The following is a 22,899-nucleotide window of genomic DNA, read 5'->3' on the forward strand; positions in this document are numbered from 1 at the left end:
ACATGGTAGATACGTACAATAACTCGACAATCAGTACATGGTAATATAGATACGTACAATAACTGACAATCAGTACATGGTAGATACGTACAATAACTCGACAATCAGTACATGGTAATATAGATACGTACAATAACTCGACAATCAGCACATGGTAGATACGTACAATAACTCGACAATCAGTACATGGTAATATAGATACGTACAATAACTCGACAATCAGCACATGGTAATATAGGTACGTACAATAACTCGACAATCAGCACATGGTAATATAGTTACGTACAATAACTCGACAATCAGCACATGGTAATATAGGTACGTACAATAACTCGACAATCAGCACATGGTAATATAGGTACGTACAATAACTCGACAATCAGCATATGCTCAATGACAAACCTTATGATACAGCGGGTGCACATGCTAATCATTCGGCCATCCAACCCCTCCTGTCTTATATCGCTAAAGCCGACAGAAAACAGCCGATTAAGAACACTGGTTCATACATCCAATAATACGCATCTTTGGTCAGCTGACCTCAAAGCACTGCGAACGTGTTAATTGGAAATTTAATCATTACCATATAAATTGAAATGAAATGGGATTTAACATGCTACTTTTGTGCACCGACTCGGTATAATATGTGTACAGTGTACAATGAGGGATATATTGTCCAGTGTCAATGGTTCGATGTAAACACCACTGTGTACACAGGAAGTCAGGTTTTGTCCTATGCGAACAACTAGATAGCTGTCCTTGTCAGGCCCCCTGTCCTGCACTACTGACAAGAGGAAACCACATCAGAAAATCATCAGAATCGAAGACCTGCTGATTAACAAGCCAGCATCTTACTCACGGAGCCATTCAATTTTCAATAATTCAATTACAGGTAGGGTTCTTTAGCAGTGGATAGAAATTGAGGACCTGGAGAAACCCCAGAAAGCTGGGCAGTTGCCCCTATTCCTTGTCACGTACAAGTTGAGATCGACAGACCTTATGATCAACATTTATAGCATATGCATTAGACCACTTGACGCACCAATGGACTCAAGTTGGTATTTAATATGAAAACATTGAGTAACCAGAAATAAAATTGCTTGGTCTAAATACATTACATATTTAACTATTTTAATACATTCAAGGAAATATAAACATTTTATACTAAAACACTCTTGAGTGCTATTCCATTTATAACAATAACCGAGAGGATGGTAACACCATTTTATAACCTGTTTCTTATAGTATAGATAATTTGGGGTTCTATTGGTAGACAACGTTTTGAGGTCAGCTATATGATGTGGTATTCCCACCCATCCAGATAATGGAACATATTTCATTTAGGCATAGAAAACTAAGCACTTTATTTAATGGTTGTTTTATTGCTTGAAAATATATTCCAGGGACCACGATTATATTTTATGACTGGGGGATGTTTCTACTAATTTTCTCTATTCTTAATCAAGCAAACAACTAGCGGAAACAGTAGGCCCTAATTGTATTTCCAGTAGAAACAATATTTATATTTAATATGGTATGTCAGCTGTTAATACTTACTGTTTCTGGAGCATGATTATCTCTTCTGTGTATATCAACCCTGAAATATACAATTGGTACAAATTTACATTTTGTTACAAACACCACTTTAGAGAGAGAGAGAAAATGTGGTTTTATGTCCACTCGACACAAACTAGGTCATTTCAGGATTAACATGGTTCAATTTTATTTCAATAACTCACTTGCGTGCAGGATTCTTTAGCAGTGGGAGAAAACCGGCGGACCCATAGAAAACCCATGAGATTGGACAGGCGACCCTACTCAATTTAGTAAATGACAGGTAGTAAGGGGTACTGGTTATAATCTAATTCACAATGAAACGGACACCTTCATTTTTCGCCTATATTTTGTTTGTGGAGTTTTACGAAAAAACAATAAATGGGTTTAACATCCTACTGTTCTGCACTGACTGGGCTAGTGAAGATGGCCATACAGTGTGCCATGATGGAAATTTGCCAGGACAACGGTGCTACAACCTACTTTTATACTGAATTCCAACTGGGTTCTTTTACGTGCAAACCACGGTTTACGAAAGATGAATAATTACCTGGCTCTACTTTGTGATGTTATATTTCGTATTGTCTGTCCCTGTTTACCAATAATAGCTCCCACATAATCACTGCCAACAATTATTCTGAAATAAAATCATAGATTATAGTAGTTTAACAGGGGTCTGGTTAACCAGGGATTCACAGAGATGTTTCTCCCACGGCTCGTGATTCATAATCCCCGCCCTACCATTTCTCCCAGGGCCGTTTCAGTCATATCTGTCACCATTCTTGACTAATTAATAGTTAACAAGACCATCGAACTTAAAACACTTACAATTTAATTCATAATTTTTATATGCAAAACACTTACAAAGATTATTTTGGGACTAACAAACAGCATAATTTTACTTCAATAATTCATGTGCGTGTAGGGTTCTTTAGCAGTGGAAAGAAATCAGAGAACCCTGGGAAAACTCACAAGGATGGGCAGGCGACCCTACTCCTCGTCATGTGTGACAAAGTACTCTATGATTTTCATCAAATTGTGACAAAGTACTCTATGACTTTCATCAAATTGAACGATCATTTAGTACTTTGTCACACATGTACAGCGCCACATGACTTATTGATTGACTGTATGATCTAATGCCCATACATTAGACTGGTCTTTGACAAAGAAAGTGATACGTCCAAGAAAGACCACAACTGAATTTATCTACGGCAAGATAAACACTACTGATGACCAAGCCTGGACATCACACACCTGTTACAAACATTGTCAGACAAAAATTACCACACAAAGTCTATATTACATAATATGTACACTGAAATAATTTGTACTGCACCAAATTCTGTGACAACAGGTGCTTGTCCTGGCTTGTATATACCTATATGTATGTCCAGACTTGTATTATAATCTGACAAGTACCTCATGTTCAGGCTTGTATATATTTAAGATGTTGTGTGATAATTTGTACTGGACAAAGTCTGTCTAGGCTTGCTGATCAATACCATATGAAAGAGCTTACCTTAATGGTAATTCCTGCCGATTCATTCCTGAGTTGCCGTTATTTGATCTGGGTCTACGAGCTCCGTTATTAATAAAAAAAGCCTTCACAAAAAAAAATAAAATATCTAATTAACAAAAACAATTTGCTGGCAAAAGTTTCAGAGTTGCTGAACGGTGCTCTTGGAATCAAGTTGCCAGTACAATTAAGTTCTCATATCCAGATTATAAACAGACGTTATGTGTGTTTTAATGGACGAGAGACTCTTTACATGTTGCGATTTGAGTCAATCTAATTAAAATACAGATCTACATACTTTTATACAGTTTATACTTTCGATGGCCTACACTACACAAAGATCTGACCGGATGTAGTGGGAGGTTGCATCAGGTCATACGAGCGACTTTTGACCTTATGGCGTCAGACATTTGATTAATCAATCAGCGTTGTTTCTAGTGGGATATCTACAGTTCTGTGCACCGTGTGCCAAGAACTCGCTGCAACAAACCATTTCATTGGCTAATCCCTCACATCAACCAGAACACAGGTTATATAACAACTTTTGCAGATCCTAATGTAGTCAAGACAAGTAAAACGTAATTTTGAACTATGAAAAACAAAACTAAATAGGATCTGTGTTTTAAACCAGATTTGAAGATCATGGAACAGATTGTGCACCTTCTCGGAAAATCTATTATCTTGTTCAAATATTACATGGAATACAAGTTACGGTGATGTTTCGAAGAATAATTATATTTACCTTTAAAACGGAACCATCATAATCAAAACTATTCAATGCAGTAACAGCCCTGAAAATAAATAAATTATTTTATTAAATAACAATAAACGGAGGTCATTTTATCTACAAAATAGGACATGACAAGGTACAACAAAAATCAAGCCAAACAAAACGAGTACATTACATGAATTTCTCAAACCAGGAATGGATATAATTTTGAAATCATAACGTATCTAAAATCCAAGTCCTTCAATCAATGCACAGTAGGCTGGATGTAGACAGTAAATAACAGACTTACTCTTGAGCTTGTTCGGGTGAATCAAAAGTAACAAATACAGCTCCTTCTGGACCTGAAACATCGTCAAAACAAAAACTCCTTCAATGTCTGAATACAAATGCAAGCTGTTGATTCAAACTTTTGATTTATTACGTAAAATGTCAACACAAACATTCAAATTCAAATAGTTTTTTTTTTATCAAGGCTACTTAAACAAATGTTTCGATATTCGTTATTGGATATCAAAACTAATCTAGATAATGATTTAATTGTCATGAAATATTCAATGAAATCAACTATTGTTGAAATAAACAGATACAAGAAAATATTGTACAGTATCTACAAATCTGAAATTGCATCAAAAACTGTCCAGAGAGAGAGAGAGAGAGAGAAATGGGGTTTTTCCTCCACTCACACAAACCAGGTCATTTCGGGTCTAACATATGGTTCAATTTTATTTCAATAATTTACTTGCGCGTAGGGGTCTTTAGCAGTGGAAGGAAAATGGAGGAAACCCATGAGGTTGGACAGGCAACCCTACTCCTTGTCACGTACAACCAGAGATTTGAAACCACGCCAGTTGACTCAATGACAGGCCTTATGATACAGCGCGCACATGCTATCCATTCGGCCATCCAATCTCCCCCATTAAATATAGAAGTTTGATTCCACAAATAAAAGTTTTTATTTCTAGTCCCGGTAAATTTCCAATAATATTTTATTTATTTATTAAAGTTTTGACTTAGATTACAGAAGCAGAAGGTAACTTGATCAGATACAATTAAGATTGATTAGTCGAGAGGACTTATGGAATAACGACTCCATAAAAACACAAATACGCATGACAATCAATACAAAACAATACACCAATATCTTGAGTTACAAGATCAGAATTCTAGTTTATTTATAATCAATAAGCTTACTCGAGTTACATGACAGGGAAATGGGGTTTAACGTCCTACTGTTCTGCTCCGACCGAGCTAATGAAGATGGGCTTACATCATACAGTGCACTATGAAGGAAATTTTGCTTGGACAGTGGTGTTATGTCCTACTCTTATATTGAATTCCAGCTGCCAAGGTTTCCTTTACATGTACGCTAATGTGTACACGGGACCTTGATTTTTGTTCCATCCGAATGACTATACATGGAAGTTTAACATTCTACTTTTATGCACCAACTGGTCTAATAAAGAAGGGCATATGACAAGCAGTGTGTTACGACAAAACTTCTGTTCCGTACAGTGCCTACATTTGTTGATATTTGACCTGCCGGGCGCTTTTTTCTATAGACCAACGCATACAAAGAACCTTGTTCTTTCATGCCATCCGAAGGACTAGAAACCGTTCCTTGCCACATCCTTCCCGGGACAGTGGCAATATGGCCTAATCTTTTCTCAAAATCCAAAACGACAATTTACAATGTTCAAATCACAACATTAAAAATTTTGTAACAGGACATGGAATGAATCAATAATAATAATAATCTTTACCTTCTTCAAATTTGACAGCGCTTCCTGCGTTTCTGTTGACTAGTGTTTCTATGTCGTCCCGCGATGCTTGAGGAGGCAGGTTCTTTATCTGGATCTTAGTTGAACGCCGACCACTGGAAAACAAAGACAATTATTATCAGCCCTGGGGTTTCAGCAGAATCACTCAATAAAATACATGTACATAAACATAGGCTACTTTAACCATGTATTATGTAAGAGCCAAATCTGCCTATTGCATGTTTTATGTTAGTCCCAAAATGACCTAGTTTGTGTTTGTGTCAAGTGGAAGTTATACCCCATTTCTCTTTATTTTAGCTGTAAATTTTACATAAATTATTATTTTAGACATTTAATATATTCATTTTTAACCTATTATAGCAAGAACAACCAGCTCTTTATCAGATTCTTACATTACAAGAAATCTTTAAAGATATGTTCCTTTATGGTTAATTACATGTAGGTCATTCACGTAACTACCCCACATTCATTTTTAAATTATCTTATAGTACAGCCCGAATATTTATGAAAATTGTAATAAGTGAAATAAGATGTACATTTTAACCCGATTGCCATTTGTATTTTATGGATACATGTAATATATAAATTTTCACAGCTTAATGCACACTAAAATTGGAAAAAAATAAATAAAAAAAACATTAACGTTACATAAATCTGATTGAATTGCGGCAGGATTAAAAAGACAGGCCCATAAATGGTTTTTGGCAGAGATTACTGGTGGCACTGACTTACTTTGGTCATTTTCTAATCATATTGGTTTTTTTTAGGTTTTTAAATCAATTATCAATATCTATAATCAATTCATCACATCTTTGTAAATAATTAAAAAAATATATATTGAGAGAGAGTGATAAATGGGGTTTAACGTCCACTCGACAGACTAGGTCATTTCGGGACTAACATATGGTTTAATTTTATTTCAATAATTCACTTGCGCGTAAGGGTCTTTAGCAGTGTGAGGAAACCAGAGGACCCGGCGAAAACCCACGAGGTTGGACAGGCAACCCTAATCCTTGTCACGTACAACCGGGGAATAGAAACCACGCAAGTTGACTCAATGACAGGCCTCATGATACAGCGTGCACATGCTAACCATTCGGCCATCCAATCCCCCTAAAAGAATATATTGGACGGAGATTTTAACTTACATGTATTCCACTATTGTAAATTACAGCAAGTTTAATATTGATACACAACGTCTTTTAACCCCCAACATTATGAAGATGGATAAACCACCCCTCATTTCTAATTTTGGTACGGCAGGTATTATTAAATATCTAGTAAAGTTTAATATTTCTAAATCCTGACTAAAAATCTGTTATAGTCTCCATTTTGAATGCTTGGATAATTGGCACTTCAAGAATTTTCTATTTTAATTTTACTAAATAAACTCTGATAAACAAGGAATACATCCTATAATCAAGTTAAATATCCACCCACGCCTTTCACTGTATTATCTATAGCCTTTAATCAATCAAAAACTCTCATCAAGATGGCGATTATCGACAAAATCTCATACCTCGGAAATATGACACCGAAATCAGGTCTTCAAGGAGATTATTGAGAGAAGACAAGAAAGAAATGGGGTTCAACATTCATTAGACATAAACTAGGTCATTTCACGACTGACATATGGTTCATTTTTATTTCAATAATTCTCTTGTATATAGGGGTCCTTTAAAAGTAAATGAAATGAAATGGGGTTTAACGTACTACTGTTCTGCTCCTATGCTGGGCTAATGAAGACAGGCATACGCCATACAGTGTGCTATGAGGGAAATTTTGCCCGGGCAGCAGCACTATCGCCTACTCTTATATCGAATTCCAACTGCCAAGGGATCTTTTACGTGCATTCCAATGTATACACGGGACCTCGGTTTTTCATATCATCCGAAGGACTAGACAGCTGTCCATGTCAGGCCCTTCGTCCTGCATCACAGACAAGAGGGAACCACACCGGAAAATCTGGATGAACTTTTTCGGCCAATGCAGGGATCGAACACCCAACCTCCAGGATAGCGAGCCAGCGTCTTACCCACTTAGCCACGTCATCCCCCCTTTAAAATTAAAAGTAAACCGTAGGACCCAGAGAAAACCCACAAGATTACGCCGCTTCCTCCCACACAATTACAGAATCTTTTGTATAAATATTAGTAATGGTAGTAAGTATTACATGTACATGTAGGTAACTTACTATATTTATTAACTAAAATTTGGTATTCTGCAACATGAATTTTTTTTTTCCCCATCTCCTCCTTTAGATTTGTATGTGTATTAGTCGTGGTAGTAAATGTATTTCACGTTATGTTTATCAACTACCAGTCTTAGTATTAAATGATAAGGTCATACTGTAGGTCACAAGATGTAACCCCAATGCTTACCCTAACCCTAACCTACAATCATGTGCCTTAACATTATTAACATCTCAACAACATTGATAAAAATTGAGCTGGCCTAACAAATAGATTTAGCCTAACTACCAGTAAACTTGTCCTGTTGTACAGACATTTGTCAGCCTTAAATAAACAATGAACTTAAAATTTAAAGGTCAGCGAAAAAAAAACTGTTAACATTATCATGCTTCAACGAACTTGACAAAATTTGCCAATTTGTTTGAAATTCGGGTGTGAACCTTACTTAACTTAAATTGATTTTTTATTTTTATTAAAGTGGCAATCTTTTTAGTTTCAGAATACATGTACCTAACCAAACCCCTCGGAAAAACTTGTTTGTTCAACGCCCCCTCTCCCCTCACGAGACCCACATGTCCATTCTCTTCGTAATAAAGCATTCAATACAACCTCATAAAGTATGTAAGGAAAAACCTGATGTGTTATGTAAAATCCTTTTTAAAGATAAACATATACAAGACATTGGATTGAATAGAATCTTTAAGAGACCGATCAGTGCCAGATTCTATTCCTAAAATTTCACCTACTGTCGTATACAAATTATTACCTACAATTCGTACTAAAATATTTAACTACCATGAAAGTATTGAAAACCTTAACATACAAGAATTTATTGACAACAAGCCAACAGTGAGGCTGATGTCCCCCCGTCGAAATTCCAAAATAAACAGATGACACATTAATTAATTGCACATTTATCTTTTTCAAGTGTCCAGCAATCAAAACAGATTATTTATGCTTAATCCAAGCATAAAATGTTGACGATCAAACCGTCAGGTTTTGAAGTGCCTGGTAGTGAAACTATACACTATGTTTCATCACTCTCCATCAGTTAGAATCAAAGTTATCTTGTCCCAAAGCATCAACCAATGAAATTGCTTAGCTCTGCTTAGTTTTAACAGGAAATATTAATCATTGAACTCAGTTAAAGCTATGTTCCAAGAAAAGTATTTCTCAGGTGGTTATTTCCAATAAAAGTATGGCAATTTTGGTATATATGGAAAGTAGAAATATCCAATCTTACTAGTAAAATACTGGATTCCCTGAAAAACATTCATGGAGCGCATACAGGACAAAAATGTAAGGGTTTCCCTAATTGACAGCCCAACGATAAGGAGTGTCTGCACGCGTGACATCGAAGGTTGCACGAGGAAATTGAGCGCTTGATGTACATGTTGATAAACTTTTTGAAGAATTAGACGTACAACACTTTCTGAGATAAAAATGACAGAAAAAAGACAGTGGATAATCCGATAATTTAATTAGGCTTCGATATTTGTAATAAATAGTCAGCGATTAAAGACAACGTTGTCTTGTGGATGCAATGAATTCCCCAACTTCGTCTCTGTTGCTAAGTACCGAGAGAGGCAAACATGACCTATTTTGATCTCTATTTTTTTATAGCCAGGATATTCCCGACCAATTACAGTGTTTTGAGAAGGATTTGAAACAAAATTATGATAAACAAGCCAACAGTGAGGCTGATGTCCCCCGCCGAAATAGGAAAATAATTAGAGGACACATATAAATTTATCACAAATTATCTTTTACAAAGTATTGAACAATCAAACAGTATATCTTTACTTATAGTCTAACAATCAAAGTAGGAGAGTTATTGTTTTCCAAAGTCTCGACCAATCAAATTGCGTATCGCTCTGCTTACCCTGAGCAGAAAATGCTCATTATCAAACTTAGTCAAGGTATTACTGTAATGAAACTATACACCAAGTTTCATCAATCTCACTTAATTAGAACTAAAGTTATCGTGTCCCAAAGCATCAACCAATCAAATTGCTTATCTCTGCTTACCCTTAGCAGAAAATGCTCATCTTCGAACTCCATCAAGGCATTGACCTAATCAACACATACACCAAGTTTGAACATTCTAGCTCAATTAGGAAGAGAGTTATCGTGCCCCAAAGTATCAACCAATCAAATTGCTTATCTCTGCTTAACCTAAGCGGAAAATGCTCATCTTCGAACTCCATCAAGGCATTGACCTAATAAACACATACACCAAGTTTGAACATTCTAGCTCAATTAAAAGTTATCGTGTCCCAAAGCATCAACCAATCAAATTGCTTATCTCTGCTTACCCTAAGCGGAAAATGCTCATCTTCGAACTCCATCAAGGCATTGACCTAATCAACACATACACCAAGTTTGAACATTCTAGCCCAATTAGGAAGAGAGTTATCGTGTCCCAAAGCATCAACCAATCAAATTGCTTATCTCTGCTTACCCTAAGCGGAAAATGCTCATCTTCGAACTCCATCAAGGCATTGACCTAATAAACACATACACCAAGTTTGAACATTCTAGCTCAATTAGGAAGAGAGTTATTGTGTCCCAAAAAGTGTGACGGACAGACAGACGGACGGACAGACAGACGGACAGACAGACAGACAGACAGACAGACGGACGAACCCATTTTAATAGTCCCCTGCTTTCTTCGAAAGGCGGGGGACAATTAATTAGTTTGAATATGTTTTTAGTCCAAATATATCAAATCACCCAGTTTGTACCCGGAAATGTATCTTAAAGACATTTGCCTAATAAACATCTACATCAATTCGAAAGTCTTGATCATTCTACCTCAATTAGAAGGAGAGTTATTGTGTCCCAAAAAGTGTAACAGACCTATTTTAATAGTCCCTCATTTTCTACGAAAGACTGGGGACAATTATATTTGACATCAATATATTAACCAATGGTTCATACATCCAATAATATGCATCTTTGGTCAGTTGACCTCAAAGCACTGCGAACGTGTTAATTGGAAATTTAATCATTACCATAAAAATTGAAGATCACTTGGTTAGAAATACAAGCAAACAGTAAGGCTGATGTCTCCCGCTAAAATCCCAAAATATTAATTAATTGCACATATCTTTTTCAAAAGTATCAAGCAATCAAACAGATTATCAACTATACATTAAGTTTCATCACGCTCCATCAGTTAGAATCAAAGTTGCCATGTCCCCAAGCATCGACCAATGAAATTGCTTAGTTCTGCTTAGCCTTAATGGGAAATGTTAATGATCGAACTCCGTCAAGACAATTATATAATGAACACCTACACCATGTTTGAACAACCAAGGTCAATTAGGAGAGCTATTGTCTTCCAAAATCTCGACCAATCAAATTGCTTATCGCTCTGCTTACCCTGAGCAGAAAATGCTCATTATCGAACTTAGTCATGGTACTGATGTCATGAAACTATTCACCAAGTTTCATCGCTGTCATTTAATTAGAATTAAAAGTTATCGTGTCCCAAAGCATCAACAATCAAATGGCTTATCTCTGTTTACCCTAAAAGCAGAATATGCTCATCTTTTAACTCCATCATGGCATTCAGCTAATAAACACCTAAACCAAGTTTGAACATTCTACCTCAATTAGAAGGAAAGTTATCGTTTCCCAAAAAGTGTAACAGACCAACTTTAATAGTCCCCTGTTTTTGTTGAAAGATGGGGTGGGGGACAATTATATTTGACATCAACATATTAAAGATACATCCCCGCGTACAAACTGGGTGATTTGATGATATATTTGGACTAAAAACACATTCAAACTAATTAATTTATCATAATTTTGCTTCAAATCCTTCTCATAACATTGTTATTGTCAGGGAATACCCTTGCTATAAAAAATCGATCAGAAGACGTCATGTTTGTGTCACGTGACATACCTCCCTCGGTACCTAGCAACAGGTGCAAAGCTTGAGGAGAATTTATTGCATATACAAGATGTTGTTTCGCCGACTATTACAAATATCGAAGCCCAATAAATTCTCCAATTATCCACTGCCCAAGGTTTTTTTCCCCCGTGGATTTTAACTCAAACTGTTGTGCCATCAAGTTTATCAACATATACATCAAACAGTCACTAACGCAGGGAAATTACGCAACCTTTGACGTTACGAGTTGTGTTGCCGGTTAGGGAAATCCTAACATTTTTGCCCTGTATGCAATCCATGGGTGTTTTTCATGGAATCCAGTATTTTTCTAGTAAGATTGGATTGTTCTACTTTCCATACCAAAATTGCCATACTTTTATTGGAAATAACCACCGGATAAATACTTTTCTGGTTAAGTATTTTCAACCAATGGTTCATACATCCAATAATACGCATCTTTGGTCAGTTTGACCTCAAAGCACTGCGAACGTGTTAATTGGAAATTTAATCATTACCATATCAACTGAAGACCACTTGGTTAGAAATACAAGCCAAAAGTGAGGCTGATGTCCCGTCAAAATCCCAAAATAAGGAGAGTTATTGTGCTCAAAAGTCTCAACCAATGAAATTGCTTATAGCTCTTTCCCCGAGCAGAAAATGCTCATTATCGAACTTAATCAAGGTATTTTTGTCATGAAACTATACACCAAGTTTCATCACTCTCATTTAAATAGAACTAAAGTTATCCTGTCCCAAAGCAACAACCAATCAAACTGCTTATCTCTGCTTACCCTGAGCAGAAAATGCTCTTATCAAACTTAGTCAAGGTATTGATGTCATGAAACTATACACCTACACCAAGTTTCATCACTCTCACTTAATTAGAACTAAGATAGGTTGCCAGGCAACAAAACATACGCCCACAGCAGCTAAATCGTCCGGGCAGTCAACAAGAGTTGTCGCATATTTTTACTTTTTTCGGTAATGAAACATTTATAATACACTAAAATCTGAAAAAGAGCAAAAACTCAGAAAACCATTAGAATTTGTTTGGTTTTTATAAAGTTCTGCCCCATGCTAACGTTTTGTATACAAAACTTTTAATATCATTGATTTAGCTGTTCCAAATCATAAAAATTCATTGAAAATCAATATACTTGTTCGTCTCAAGATCTTAAACTCTGTGTATCAAGCTGAAGTCAATCGGATATTAACTTTGGCCTCTAGAGCGTCCACAAGATTTTTTGAAGTGATCAAGGGCCATAACCAGTAATTATCGGAAATCGCTGAAAATCAATAGGCTTCTTCGTCTCAAGACCTTAAACACTGTGTATAAATTTAATGTCAATCGGATATTAACTTTAGCCTCTAGATTATCCACAAGCAATTGTGGACACCGGACCGACAATATACGACCACATTTAAATGTGGGCCTATAAAAAAGGCTATCGTGTCACAAAGCATCAACCAATCAAATTGCTTATCTTTGCTTACCATAATCAGAATATGCTCATCTTTTAACTCCATCAAGGCATTGACCTAATAAACACCTACACCAAGTTTGAACATTCTACCTCAATTAGGAGAGTTATTGTGTCCCAGAAAGTGTAACAGACCTACTTTAATTGTCCCGGTTTTTTTTATGAAAGACAGGGGACAATTATATCTGACATCAATATTTCATTCAATGGTTCATACATCCAATAATACGCATCTTTGGTCAGTTGACCTCAAAGCACTGCGAACGTGTTAATTGAAAATTTAATCATTACCATATAAATTGAAGATTACTTAATTAGAAGTACAAGCCAACAGTGCGAGTAAGGTTTATGTTCCGATTAATTTCACATTGATCTTTTTCAAAATCCGAAAATAAACAGATAGTGACATTAATTAATTGCACATTTATCTTTTTCAACCAAACTGATCATGCTCCAGTTAGAATCAAAGTTACCTTGTCCCAAAGCATTGACCAATGAAATTGCTTAGCGGGAAATGTTAATGATTGAACTCAAGACATTCAAGAAGTGTCCCAAAAATTGTGAAGGACAGACCGACATTTTAATAGTCCCCTGCTTTCTCCAAAAGGCCGGGGACAAAAAGCCTTTGAAGAGAGAGAGAGAGAGAGAGAGAGAGAGTTTAACACTCAACACAAACTAGTTCATTTAGGGACTAACATATGGTTCAATTTTATTTCCATAATTCACTTGCGAGTAGGGGTCTTTAGCAGTGGGAGGAAACCGGAGAAAACCCACAAGGTTGGAAAGGCGACCCAACTCCTGGTCACGTACAACCGGGGAATTGAAACCACGCAAATTGACTCAACAAGCGATTATAATACAGCGCGCACACGCTAACCATTCGGCCATCCAACCCCCGTCTTTTTGGGGGAATCACATGGATCCTACATATGCGGATAAAGGAAGGATATGTTTGTGTGAAAGAATTTTGAAATTTTATGCAAGATTTCTGTGTACAAATGAAGTATACAGAATTAGAGATCTTCCAAGGAACTTTTAAATTTACAACACTGAAAATATCGAAATAAATGAAATAAAATGGGGTTTAACGTCTTACTGTTCTGCTCCGAGCTGGGCTAAAAAAAAAAAAAAAAGACGGGTATACGCCATACAGTGTACTATGAGTGAAATTTTGCCCAGACAGCGGCACTACGATCTACTCTTACATCGAATTCCAACTGCAAGTGGATCTTTTACATGCACACGGGATGTCAGTTTTTCATACGATTCAAACAACTAGACAAATACTAAAATAGGATTGATTGACATACCTGCGGCGAGCAACAGAGGGTTCTACTTGCATGACAAAACCAAGAAGGTTAAAGCCTGGAAAAATAAGATAATACAAGGTGAAAATATAATTAACGGTTGGTTAGAAGGATGGACAACACTACATACTACTTTAAATATAACTTACTAATTAAATCACATCTACGTTCAGCAAATAATCTATACTTTCAAATATGTTCATTGTGGGTCGTTAATTGTAATTTACCTTCCAGCTCCCAGTCCACCCACCCCAATTTCCCAATAATTAGCAACTATAACGGTAAGCAAAGCTTGTATCGTAATCTATATTTTCAAATATGTAGAGTCGATTAGTTTTGGCCCTTTCCAATAATTAGCAAATATAAAAAATTCTGAAGGAAATTCCCCATTACCCCATTGTTGACTCACCCCTATTATTTTGGGACTTTTAACAATAAGGGTAAGACAGAGAAATGTCTAACGATGGAAATAAATACATGACAGTCTACTATAGTAAGTCACACATAAAGTAATGATATGATTTACGGTGGGGATGGGTGGGTGGGAGAATAGGGTTCTGTATAACATGGAAAATGATCAGACTACCAGTAATGATATAATCAAACTATATATATATGTGATGCACCCTGAACAAATATACAATAAATAAATACATAATATATAAATATAATATATAATCATGCCAAGACATGTCCATTATAAACAACTAAAACTAGAATCATGTAATTAAAACAGTATACTTTAATCAGGTAGTAAATAACATACTATTGTATACCTTGTATCAATGGAAACAAACAGGTAAACATCAGGTGTAATTAATTCTACCTATTAACATTCGGTGCAATCATTTTGGGTTTTTGCACTGAAGAAGGCCATTTGAGTTTATCCTCAATTAAAATACATTCCTTTCTGAGTTGATATTTTTTTTCTCAAGCATCCATGTACAATGTATGTGTTAAATTATGTGATGAATTTTCTGGGTGATTTTAACCAGAATAATTCCCATCATTCATCAATGATTATAAAGCTAGGGTGCAGTCAGTTAAGCCCTTTTCCATGTGCGAGATTTCCCACGAATATACGCAAGTTATATGAAAACAGTTCTATTCCATTTGCATTAGATTGTTTTTTTTGCGGGTGGAAAAATCAGCAAAAATGTGTACATGGAAGAAGGGCCTTTTTTTGTTTTTTCTACAGTATATAACAAATTCCAAGTTTAACATAGACATTCAATAGTTGCATTATGTAAGATTTAGATAGAGCCGACAGTGCTCACTATAGTATAATAGTTAAAAACTAGATAATTAAAAGGGAATATATTAAAAATTTCAATAAAATTACTTCATTCTGAGTGACGTTAGGACTGTTGGGAGCAGAATCTCTATTGTTATTGCTACCGTTGTTACAACAGTAAACAAAGTCTTGATTATCCATTTTTAATTAAATCATTAACTGCCAATCGTTTGTAGATCTGTTAAAAATCAAGAGTATCTGACTGTCGAGAAAGTTCATAAGGATTTTCTGGTGTGGTTTCCCCATTGTCAGTGGTGCAGAATGGAGAGTCTGGCAAGGACAGCTTTCTTCTTTCAAATGGTGCAAAAAACCAAGGTCCCGTGTACACATTGGAATGCAATTCGATATAGAGTAGGCCACAGTGCCGCTGTCGGGGCAAAATTTCACTTATAGCACTTTGTATGTTAACCCTCATTTCATTTCTGTTAAACATACATGTACATTATGCAAGAGCTAAATCTGCACATTGCACGTCTTTCTTTAGGCCTGAAATGTTATCTAAATTATTAATTAGACATTAATAAACTTATCCAGGCCATAATCAACTATCGATGCCATCGCTAGCATGCGATGTTTATTGGATTAGGTTCCGATTTGCTGTTTGACTTCCATTCATGATTTAATCATGAAAAGGATAATCAAGACTATGTTTTTTATTGTATCGACTTTAGTAACGATGATCGATGCTAGGCCCAAAATATAATCGCTAAAATCTTGGTTCAGAGTGGATCAATTTGACAGAAATTTTCAGCAAATTCCCTTTACATTATCTAGTTTTTAGCTATTATAACTATAGTTAGAACTGCCAACTCTTTATCTAATCTCCCATAATGTATCTTTAATTTTCTGTGTTTTTATTAAATACATTTAGAAAATGTCTGTCACAAATCTAAAACTGTGAAGTGTACAACTTGTTAGGTGACATTTTGTTAGGTATATCCCAGTCTGTGCATGTACAGTGTACATGTAATTGAGGTTCCCATCTTACAATGACTATATCCAGTGGTCGCCTTACATCAGTGAATGCAAAATAAACCGATGTGATCACTCCTCCATTCTTTATTCTTACTTTTTACAATGCAGTCAAACAAAGCATATACGGTGAATTTTGCAACAGCAGTGGCAAGCAGTCTTAATATTGGAAACATCAGCCTACTAAAGAATTATTATGATAATATCACCACTTAGCATTGACAGGCCTACATATATGTCTGTCTGAAATGGTTAAACTAAATTAATAGAAGCTGGATTGGCATGAACAGATTTTAATTAATAGTACTGGTACATGTACATTTAATTAGCAATCAAAACTTGCATGTCTATTATTTTAACTTTATGCTTAATCAGCAAAATGGAACTATAATCAATGTATCGACCAATAGATTAAATAATTCATAGGATTTACATGTACTATTAAATTACAATACAAACCGTTACTTGATGTAACAAGCTACAAAACAATAAAATTCACTGTTTACACATTCTATCAAAAATAACACTAGCTGCGTATTTCATATAAAACTATTCATAGAGAGAAAATGGGTTTAACATCCACTAGACACTAACTAGGTCATTTTGGGACTAACATACAGTTCAATTTTATTTCATTAATTCAGTTGTACATACATGTACATGTTGGGTCTTTTAGAAGTAGGAGGAAACCATAGGACTTGGAGAAACCCATGAAGTTGGACAGGCGACCCTACTCCTTGTCATATACAAGCTGGGAACCAAAACGAGCCCACTCGACTCAATGACAGACGTTTAATGATGCCAAGACCTTTCAGCTACCAAAAATCATAAAAATATTTATGAAAACATTATTTCCTTATTGTATAGGTCTCCAGTGGAGGAACTTGAAACCGACTTGTCATCATCCAAATAAAAATTTAATGATTTGAAATTGATAAAAAGTGGCAGGACATGTACCTATTTATTTAAGAATCAGAATACTCTAGAAAACATTTGTTAATTGCAAAAGTGATGGAACTTATATTTAAACAAAATTCATTAGGCGGAATAAAATGAAAAGGGGTTTTAACATCCCACTGTTCTCCTCCACCTGGTATAATGACAACGGGAGGCTGAATTAAAAGTTTATTTTTATTTACATGTACTGCACGTCTGTGACTGTATTTAGATTAAGTATATTCAAGAAAACATATTTGCATTTTTAAGTCAACTGCATTCAAGTGGAAGAAGTTTAAACAAAACTGTCATTTATGGTGAATATTTACATTTTATCTAAACGAGTATTTGTGAAAATTTTACTTGCTCATATAATCTGCATTAATTGAGGGTTGGGCAACTTTACACAAAATTGTCACAAGGGTGCTCGATCCCTGCATTGGCCAATAAAGTTCGTCCCGATTTTCCGGCGTGGTTCCCCCTTGTCAGTGATGCAGGACGGAGGGCATGACAAGGACAGCCGTCTAGTTGTTTGGATGGGATGAAAAACCGAGGTCCCTTGTACACACCGCCATGGCAGTTGGAAATCAAAAGAAAGAGTAGGTCAGAGTGCCACTGTCCGGGCAAAATTTCCCTGATAGCACACTGTATGGCGTATGCCTGTCTTCATTAGCCCAGTTCATTAGCTAAACGACATTTCATAAGGGTGAATAAAAAATTTTGAATTTTTTTTAATAGTCTACTTAATAAATATAAGTTAATGACAGTTTCTAAGTACATGATTGACATAGACTATAGACAGGTGTATGATTGACAAGCAGACTACAGGTAAATATAATACGTAATTATAATACTGAAACTGAAACAACACAAAATTCTAGGAATTCAATGACAAGGTGAAATGAGTAATGGTTTTCTTATTTCCTATTATTCACTACCTGGTATTTATTATGTTTAACATTAAAATTCAGCAATACACAAACAAATCACTATGCGTGTCCTGGCGAGTCATTTGCATTTTTCAGAAAAAATATCATTATCTATGACTTAAAGATGCATTATGGGAGATAATAAAGATGGCAGTTCTCGCTATAATAGTTAAAAACTAGATAGTGTAAAGGTAATTTGCTGAAAATTTCAGTCAAATTGATCCACTATGAGCCGAGAAAGAAGCGGGTGAAATTTTTGCATAGTCTCAGTCATCATTACTAAAATCATTAATATCAACAGCATAGTCTCGATTATCCACTTTTCTTGATTTAATTACCACATGCCGTTAGCGGCATATAGGAATCTAATCCAGCCAACATCGAAGGCTAGCCTTGACATCGAGAGTTTATTATGGTCTGGATAAGTTAATTAATTTCTAATTGATAATTTAGATAACATTTCAGGCCTAAAGAAAGACTTGTAATGTTATCTAAATTATTAATTCTAGACATAAATTAACTTATCCAGACAATAATCAACTCTTGATGCCATCGCTAGCCTGCGTTATTTAACGGATTGGAATCCATTTTTTGAAAAATAACTGAGCGTAAAAATGGATGATCGCGACTTTGTTTTTTATTGTACCGACTTTAGTAATGAAGATCGAGGCTAACCTAAAATTCAAAAGCTAAATATCTCGGTTCAGAGTGAAGCAATTTGACTGAAATTTTCAATATATTCTATTTGCGTTATCTATTTTTTAACTATCAAAGTGAGAACTATGCAGGGCTGCCGACAACCAGTATCGCAGCGCAATTTGCGATACATATTTTGTCCGTTGCTAATCAAAAATTAAAATCTAACGTTTTTGATTCGCAGTAACTGCGAATCATTAATATGCCTGTCATTTTGGATATTGACACAAAGATTTATCCACATTTCTCAACACTTTCAACGTGTATAAAATATCAAATAAATTTTATAAACAAAACGGAATTCTCCGTGTGACATTTTCTTCTCGAACTACCCAGATTCAATTCATTATACTATATAATACAGGGACATAACTCTATGAATCGGGACGATTAAACCGGAAATAGGGAATCAAGTAGTACCACTCACGTTGCGAGACATGCCAATTTTGAGTAATTATATCAGTATTCAATTTGAAAAAAAATAAATTCAGTGTATCCCCCACATATTGTAAATAAAATATAAAAAATAAATACGTGTAAACGTGTTGTAAAATGAGAAATCAAAGTAAGAATTCCCGTAAACTATTATTGTTTATATCGCGTGCGTCTAGTTAATCGAGATTATTCATAAAATACCGCGTGCTTCCGATTGAACAAAAATAATAACACACGATAAAAAGCAGACGAAATTGTTTTTTAACGAAGAAATAAGAAGCCACTGCCAAGAATTTGCTTCAGACATAAGGCCTAACCAAAAGTCTACATTCATTCAGAAATGTTCACAGCTACCTGTAGAAGTTCTAAATTTCTAAAAAATCTAAAGAATGAAATCTAATCATTTGTTATCAATTAAAATAATCTTGTTATTTAGGTGTTTGATGTTGAAACTGAAAAACTGCTAATCAATTTTTAAATTTGCTAATCAAATTTGGCAAAATTGGACTTTTTGATTAGCAGTGCTGCTAATCATCTGTGAAAAATTACCGACAGCCCTGGAACTATGAAGTCTTTATCTAATCACTCATAATGTTACTTTAAGAAAACAAAAGCTAAATATCAATGATCGCATATCTTGCCATTTCAGATTCAACTAGTCTTGTTTCTAAAAAGGTCAATCATAATATTCAGCAAAAACTCATAGGTGGTACTGGCAGGATGTGGTCTTTAGAATTCTGTGCTGCCACCGAAGTTGTGTGAATCTCACTGGTAAAGACAACTGCGTCTCACAGTTTAATACCTGTACTGTACTCTACTTGACATAACCTTCCAACGCCTCCCAAGTTTCATGTCCCTCAGGTAACGAACGTGAGTTTTATAATATCTAGACGTCGCTACATGACATGGTCTGCGATACCCGAACTTATAGCTACGTTATCTCCCTTTAATGCGGAAACGTCAACGATAGCGTTCAATCAGAGGTTGTGACACAATCACACTTCAATCAAACATTGAACGAACCTTGAACTTTGAAACTCGATTCACAGGTAGACATTTCAGCTATAAGTTGCGAGACTTGGTATTCGCAATGATCAAGGAATCCGACAGCATCCACAGCTGGGTCAGTATCCAATCGAAATTAGTGCCGAAATATGCAGGGTATTACGTGAAGGGATTGATAAGATGTACAGAGTTAAAGCGAAAATAAGCCTTCTACTTAACAAGCCAAAAACAGAAAAGACTTCCTCTTCTCAAAAGTCAATTTTCTAGTTTCTCTTTATCATTTCATTGACATGTGACGTCAACCAATCTTGTATTACTATCAACATTCCAATTCAATTAGTTTATCAGGAGTTTAGGAATAGAGCTAAAATTCAAACTTTGCTGCATCCAGATTCATTGTTTTAATTTATGGAGGCAGGCTACAGGACAACTGGTCTGCCTCAGCCTCTTCTACCTCTATTGTTTCATTCATTTGCAATAAACAAGGTCAACTAGCAAACACGAAACAATTGCATGGATGGTCTGGGTTTGTAATCATTTCAACTTGCAGCTTTGACCAGCAGCTCACTGAAGTGCTTATTTTGGCAGATGTAAAGGTGGGGGCGGAAGGGTGAAAAGAATCACAGTATTCCCACGAATCGAAAGCAAAAATAACCTTTTGATTTTTCATTGAGCTTTGCGTTTTGACATAACCACAAAAAAAAAGCAAAAGGGAAAAGGAATGCAACTACAGTGAACGTACCATATATTATGTGCTTTTGTGCTTTCAATATTTGCTATCAAAGGTTCGGTAATCGAACGTTTAAAATGACCCCATCGCTCCCTTGACGAAGATCATGCACACCACACTTCGAGCCGGTCAATGTCCAGCCATTTTGGATCTTAGTGGAGGCGTTCGTAATGAGTAAATCGGCCCTAGATGCATATGGTTCGAATCGAAATTTTATTCTTTCTCAATATGTTTCGCAGAACACATTATAACCCTAGCTTACCGTTTAAACTGTCAATTGCTTTGTCTGCGTTGGCTTGATCGGGGACTTCAACGAATGCGAAACCACTCTTTAGAAGTAAACTGTTGACCGTAACCCCTTTCTCTTCAAGCAAGTCACGCAGCGTTCCTTCCGTGACATCTGTCGACAGGTTACCCAAGTATAGTTTGGACATTGCTAATTAATCTACTGCAATATAAAAGTCATGAAACTAGCATGGAATCTTCATGCACGACAGAATAGCGGCGACAAACAGGAGAATTTTCTAGTACTATATCACATAGAGAGGGTAACTAAAAATGCCCCAACTACAGTACCGGCCGGCGTAGTGATATTCCGGGACAACGGAAGTGAGGTTTGGGAGGGGGTTTAGAAATGTCTAAATTTCAACAATATAAAATATTATGCAGCTAATATATAGGAATGCAAACACAAGACGGGTACTACATGCACATAACTCTAGCTGCCAAATTTCCAATCACAAATGCTTACATCCTGAAATATTCACAACCGATCTCTAACCTGATCAACCTATTTACAAATATAGACCATCCCAACACGCTTTCCCCTCTCCCTGCTCCCACGTGGTTTAGATATTTCCCTCAATTTCACCAACATTTTCGAGTTTACATCCAAATTACACATCGTAGTTACATGGCTTGGTATCTAACCTAGCTACCTACTGAAATAAAATATCAAATTACTTCTTTGAAATCCCCTAAATAATGTTTAGAAAATATGAGCTTTACCGTCGACCGTGACACTGATTGACGTCAAAGATGTTGTCCAATCAGGGACGAGTTTCAAGAGGTCAATGGCTTGTTATGAATGGCGATCTGTCAAATGCACTTTAAACAAGTTTCCGTTTATAAAATTAGAAAAAAAAAATTAACAAAGGTTTCAAAAGGAATAAATGGATATTTTAAGAAATATATATCCAGATGCAACAATTTTATGGACGCACATCCTGGATCCATTCAGTTGAATGAATATTATTTTTATTTTACACATCACGCGAAAAACCTTGTCGGCAACTACTGAACTAGCAAAGACCCCAGACAGATAGCTTTTGGGTGCATGATTGAAGATGCTAGTGCAAAAAGGTGGACAAGTGACAAAAATAGTATTTTTGCATATTTTTTATACCAGAATACTAAAATTGACATATATACTGATCAGAATGA

At 35.7% G+C, this 22,899-nt stretch overlaps 1 protein-coding gene across 6 annotated transcripts in view; it reads right to left on the minus strand.

Moving 5' to 3' along the window:
* Positions 1 to 22,500, minus strand: part of LOC126807774 (insulin-like growth factor 2 mRNA-binding protein 2) — a 38,317-nt gene extending 15,817 nt beyond the window's left edge. For 2 of the 6 annotated variants that reach the window (XM_050532567.2, XM_050532568.2), the window contains exons 1-8: positions 21,719 to 22,033; positions 14,463 to 14,517; positions 5,564 to 5,676; positions 4,093 to 4,144; positions 3,816 to 3,864; positions 3,077 to 3,159; positions 2,105 to 2,191; positions 1,558 to 1,597 (exon numbers count right to left, since the gene is read on the minus strand). In XM_050532567.2, the coding sequence (XP_050388524.2) occupies positions 1,558 to 1,597; positions 2,105 to 2,191; positions 3,077 to 3,159; positions 3,816 to 3,864; positions 4,093 to 4,144; positions 5,564 to 5,676; positions 14,463 to 14,517; positions 21,719 to 21,890 (651 nt within the window). In that variant the 5' untranslated portion in view covers positions 21,891 to 22,033. Of the gene's footprint in view, positions 1 to 1,557; positions 1,598 to 2,104; positions 2,192 to 3,076; positions 3,160 to 3,815; positions 3,865 to 4,092; positions 4,145 to 5,563; positions 5,677 to 14,462; positions 14,518 to 20,744; positions 20,886 to 21,468; positions 21,639 to 21,718; positions 22,034 to 22,464 lie in introns of those variants that run through there. The other 4 variants (XM_050532565.2, XM_050532566.2, XM_050532569.2 and 1 more) reach the window with 4 other exon arrangements.
* Positions 22,501 to 22,899: the final 399 nt, after the last annotated feature.

Source organism: Patella vulgata, chromosome 9, assembly GCF_932274485.2.
Source record: "Patella vulgata chromosome 9, xgPatVulg1.2, whole genome shotgun sequence".
In the NCBI taxonomy this organism is placed as follows: domain Eukaryota; kingdom Metazoa; phylum Mollusca; class Gastropoda; family Patellidae; genus Patella; species Patella vulgata.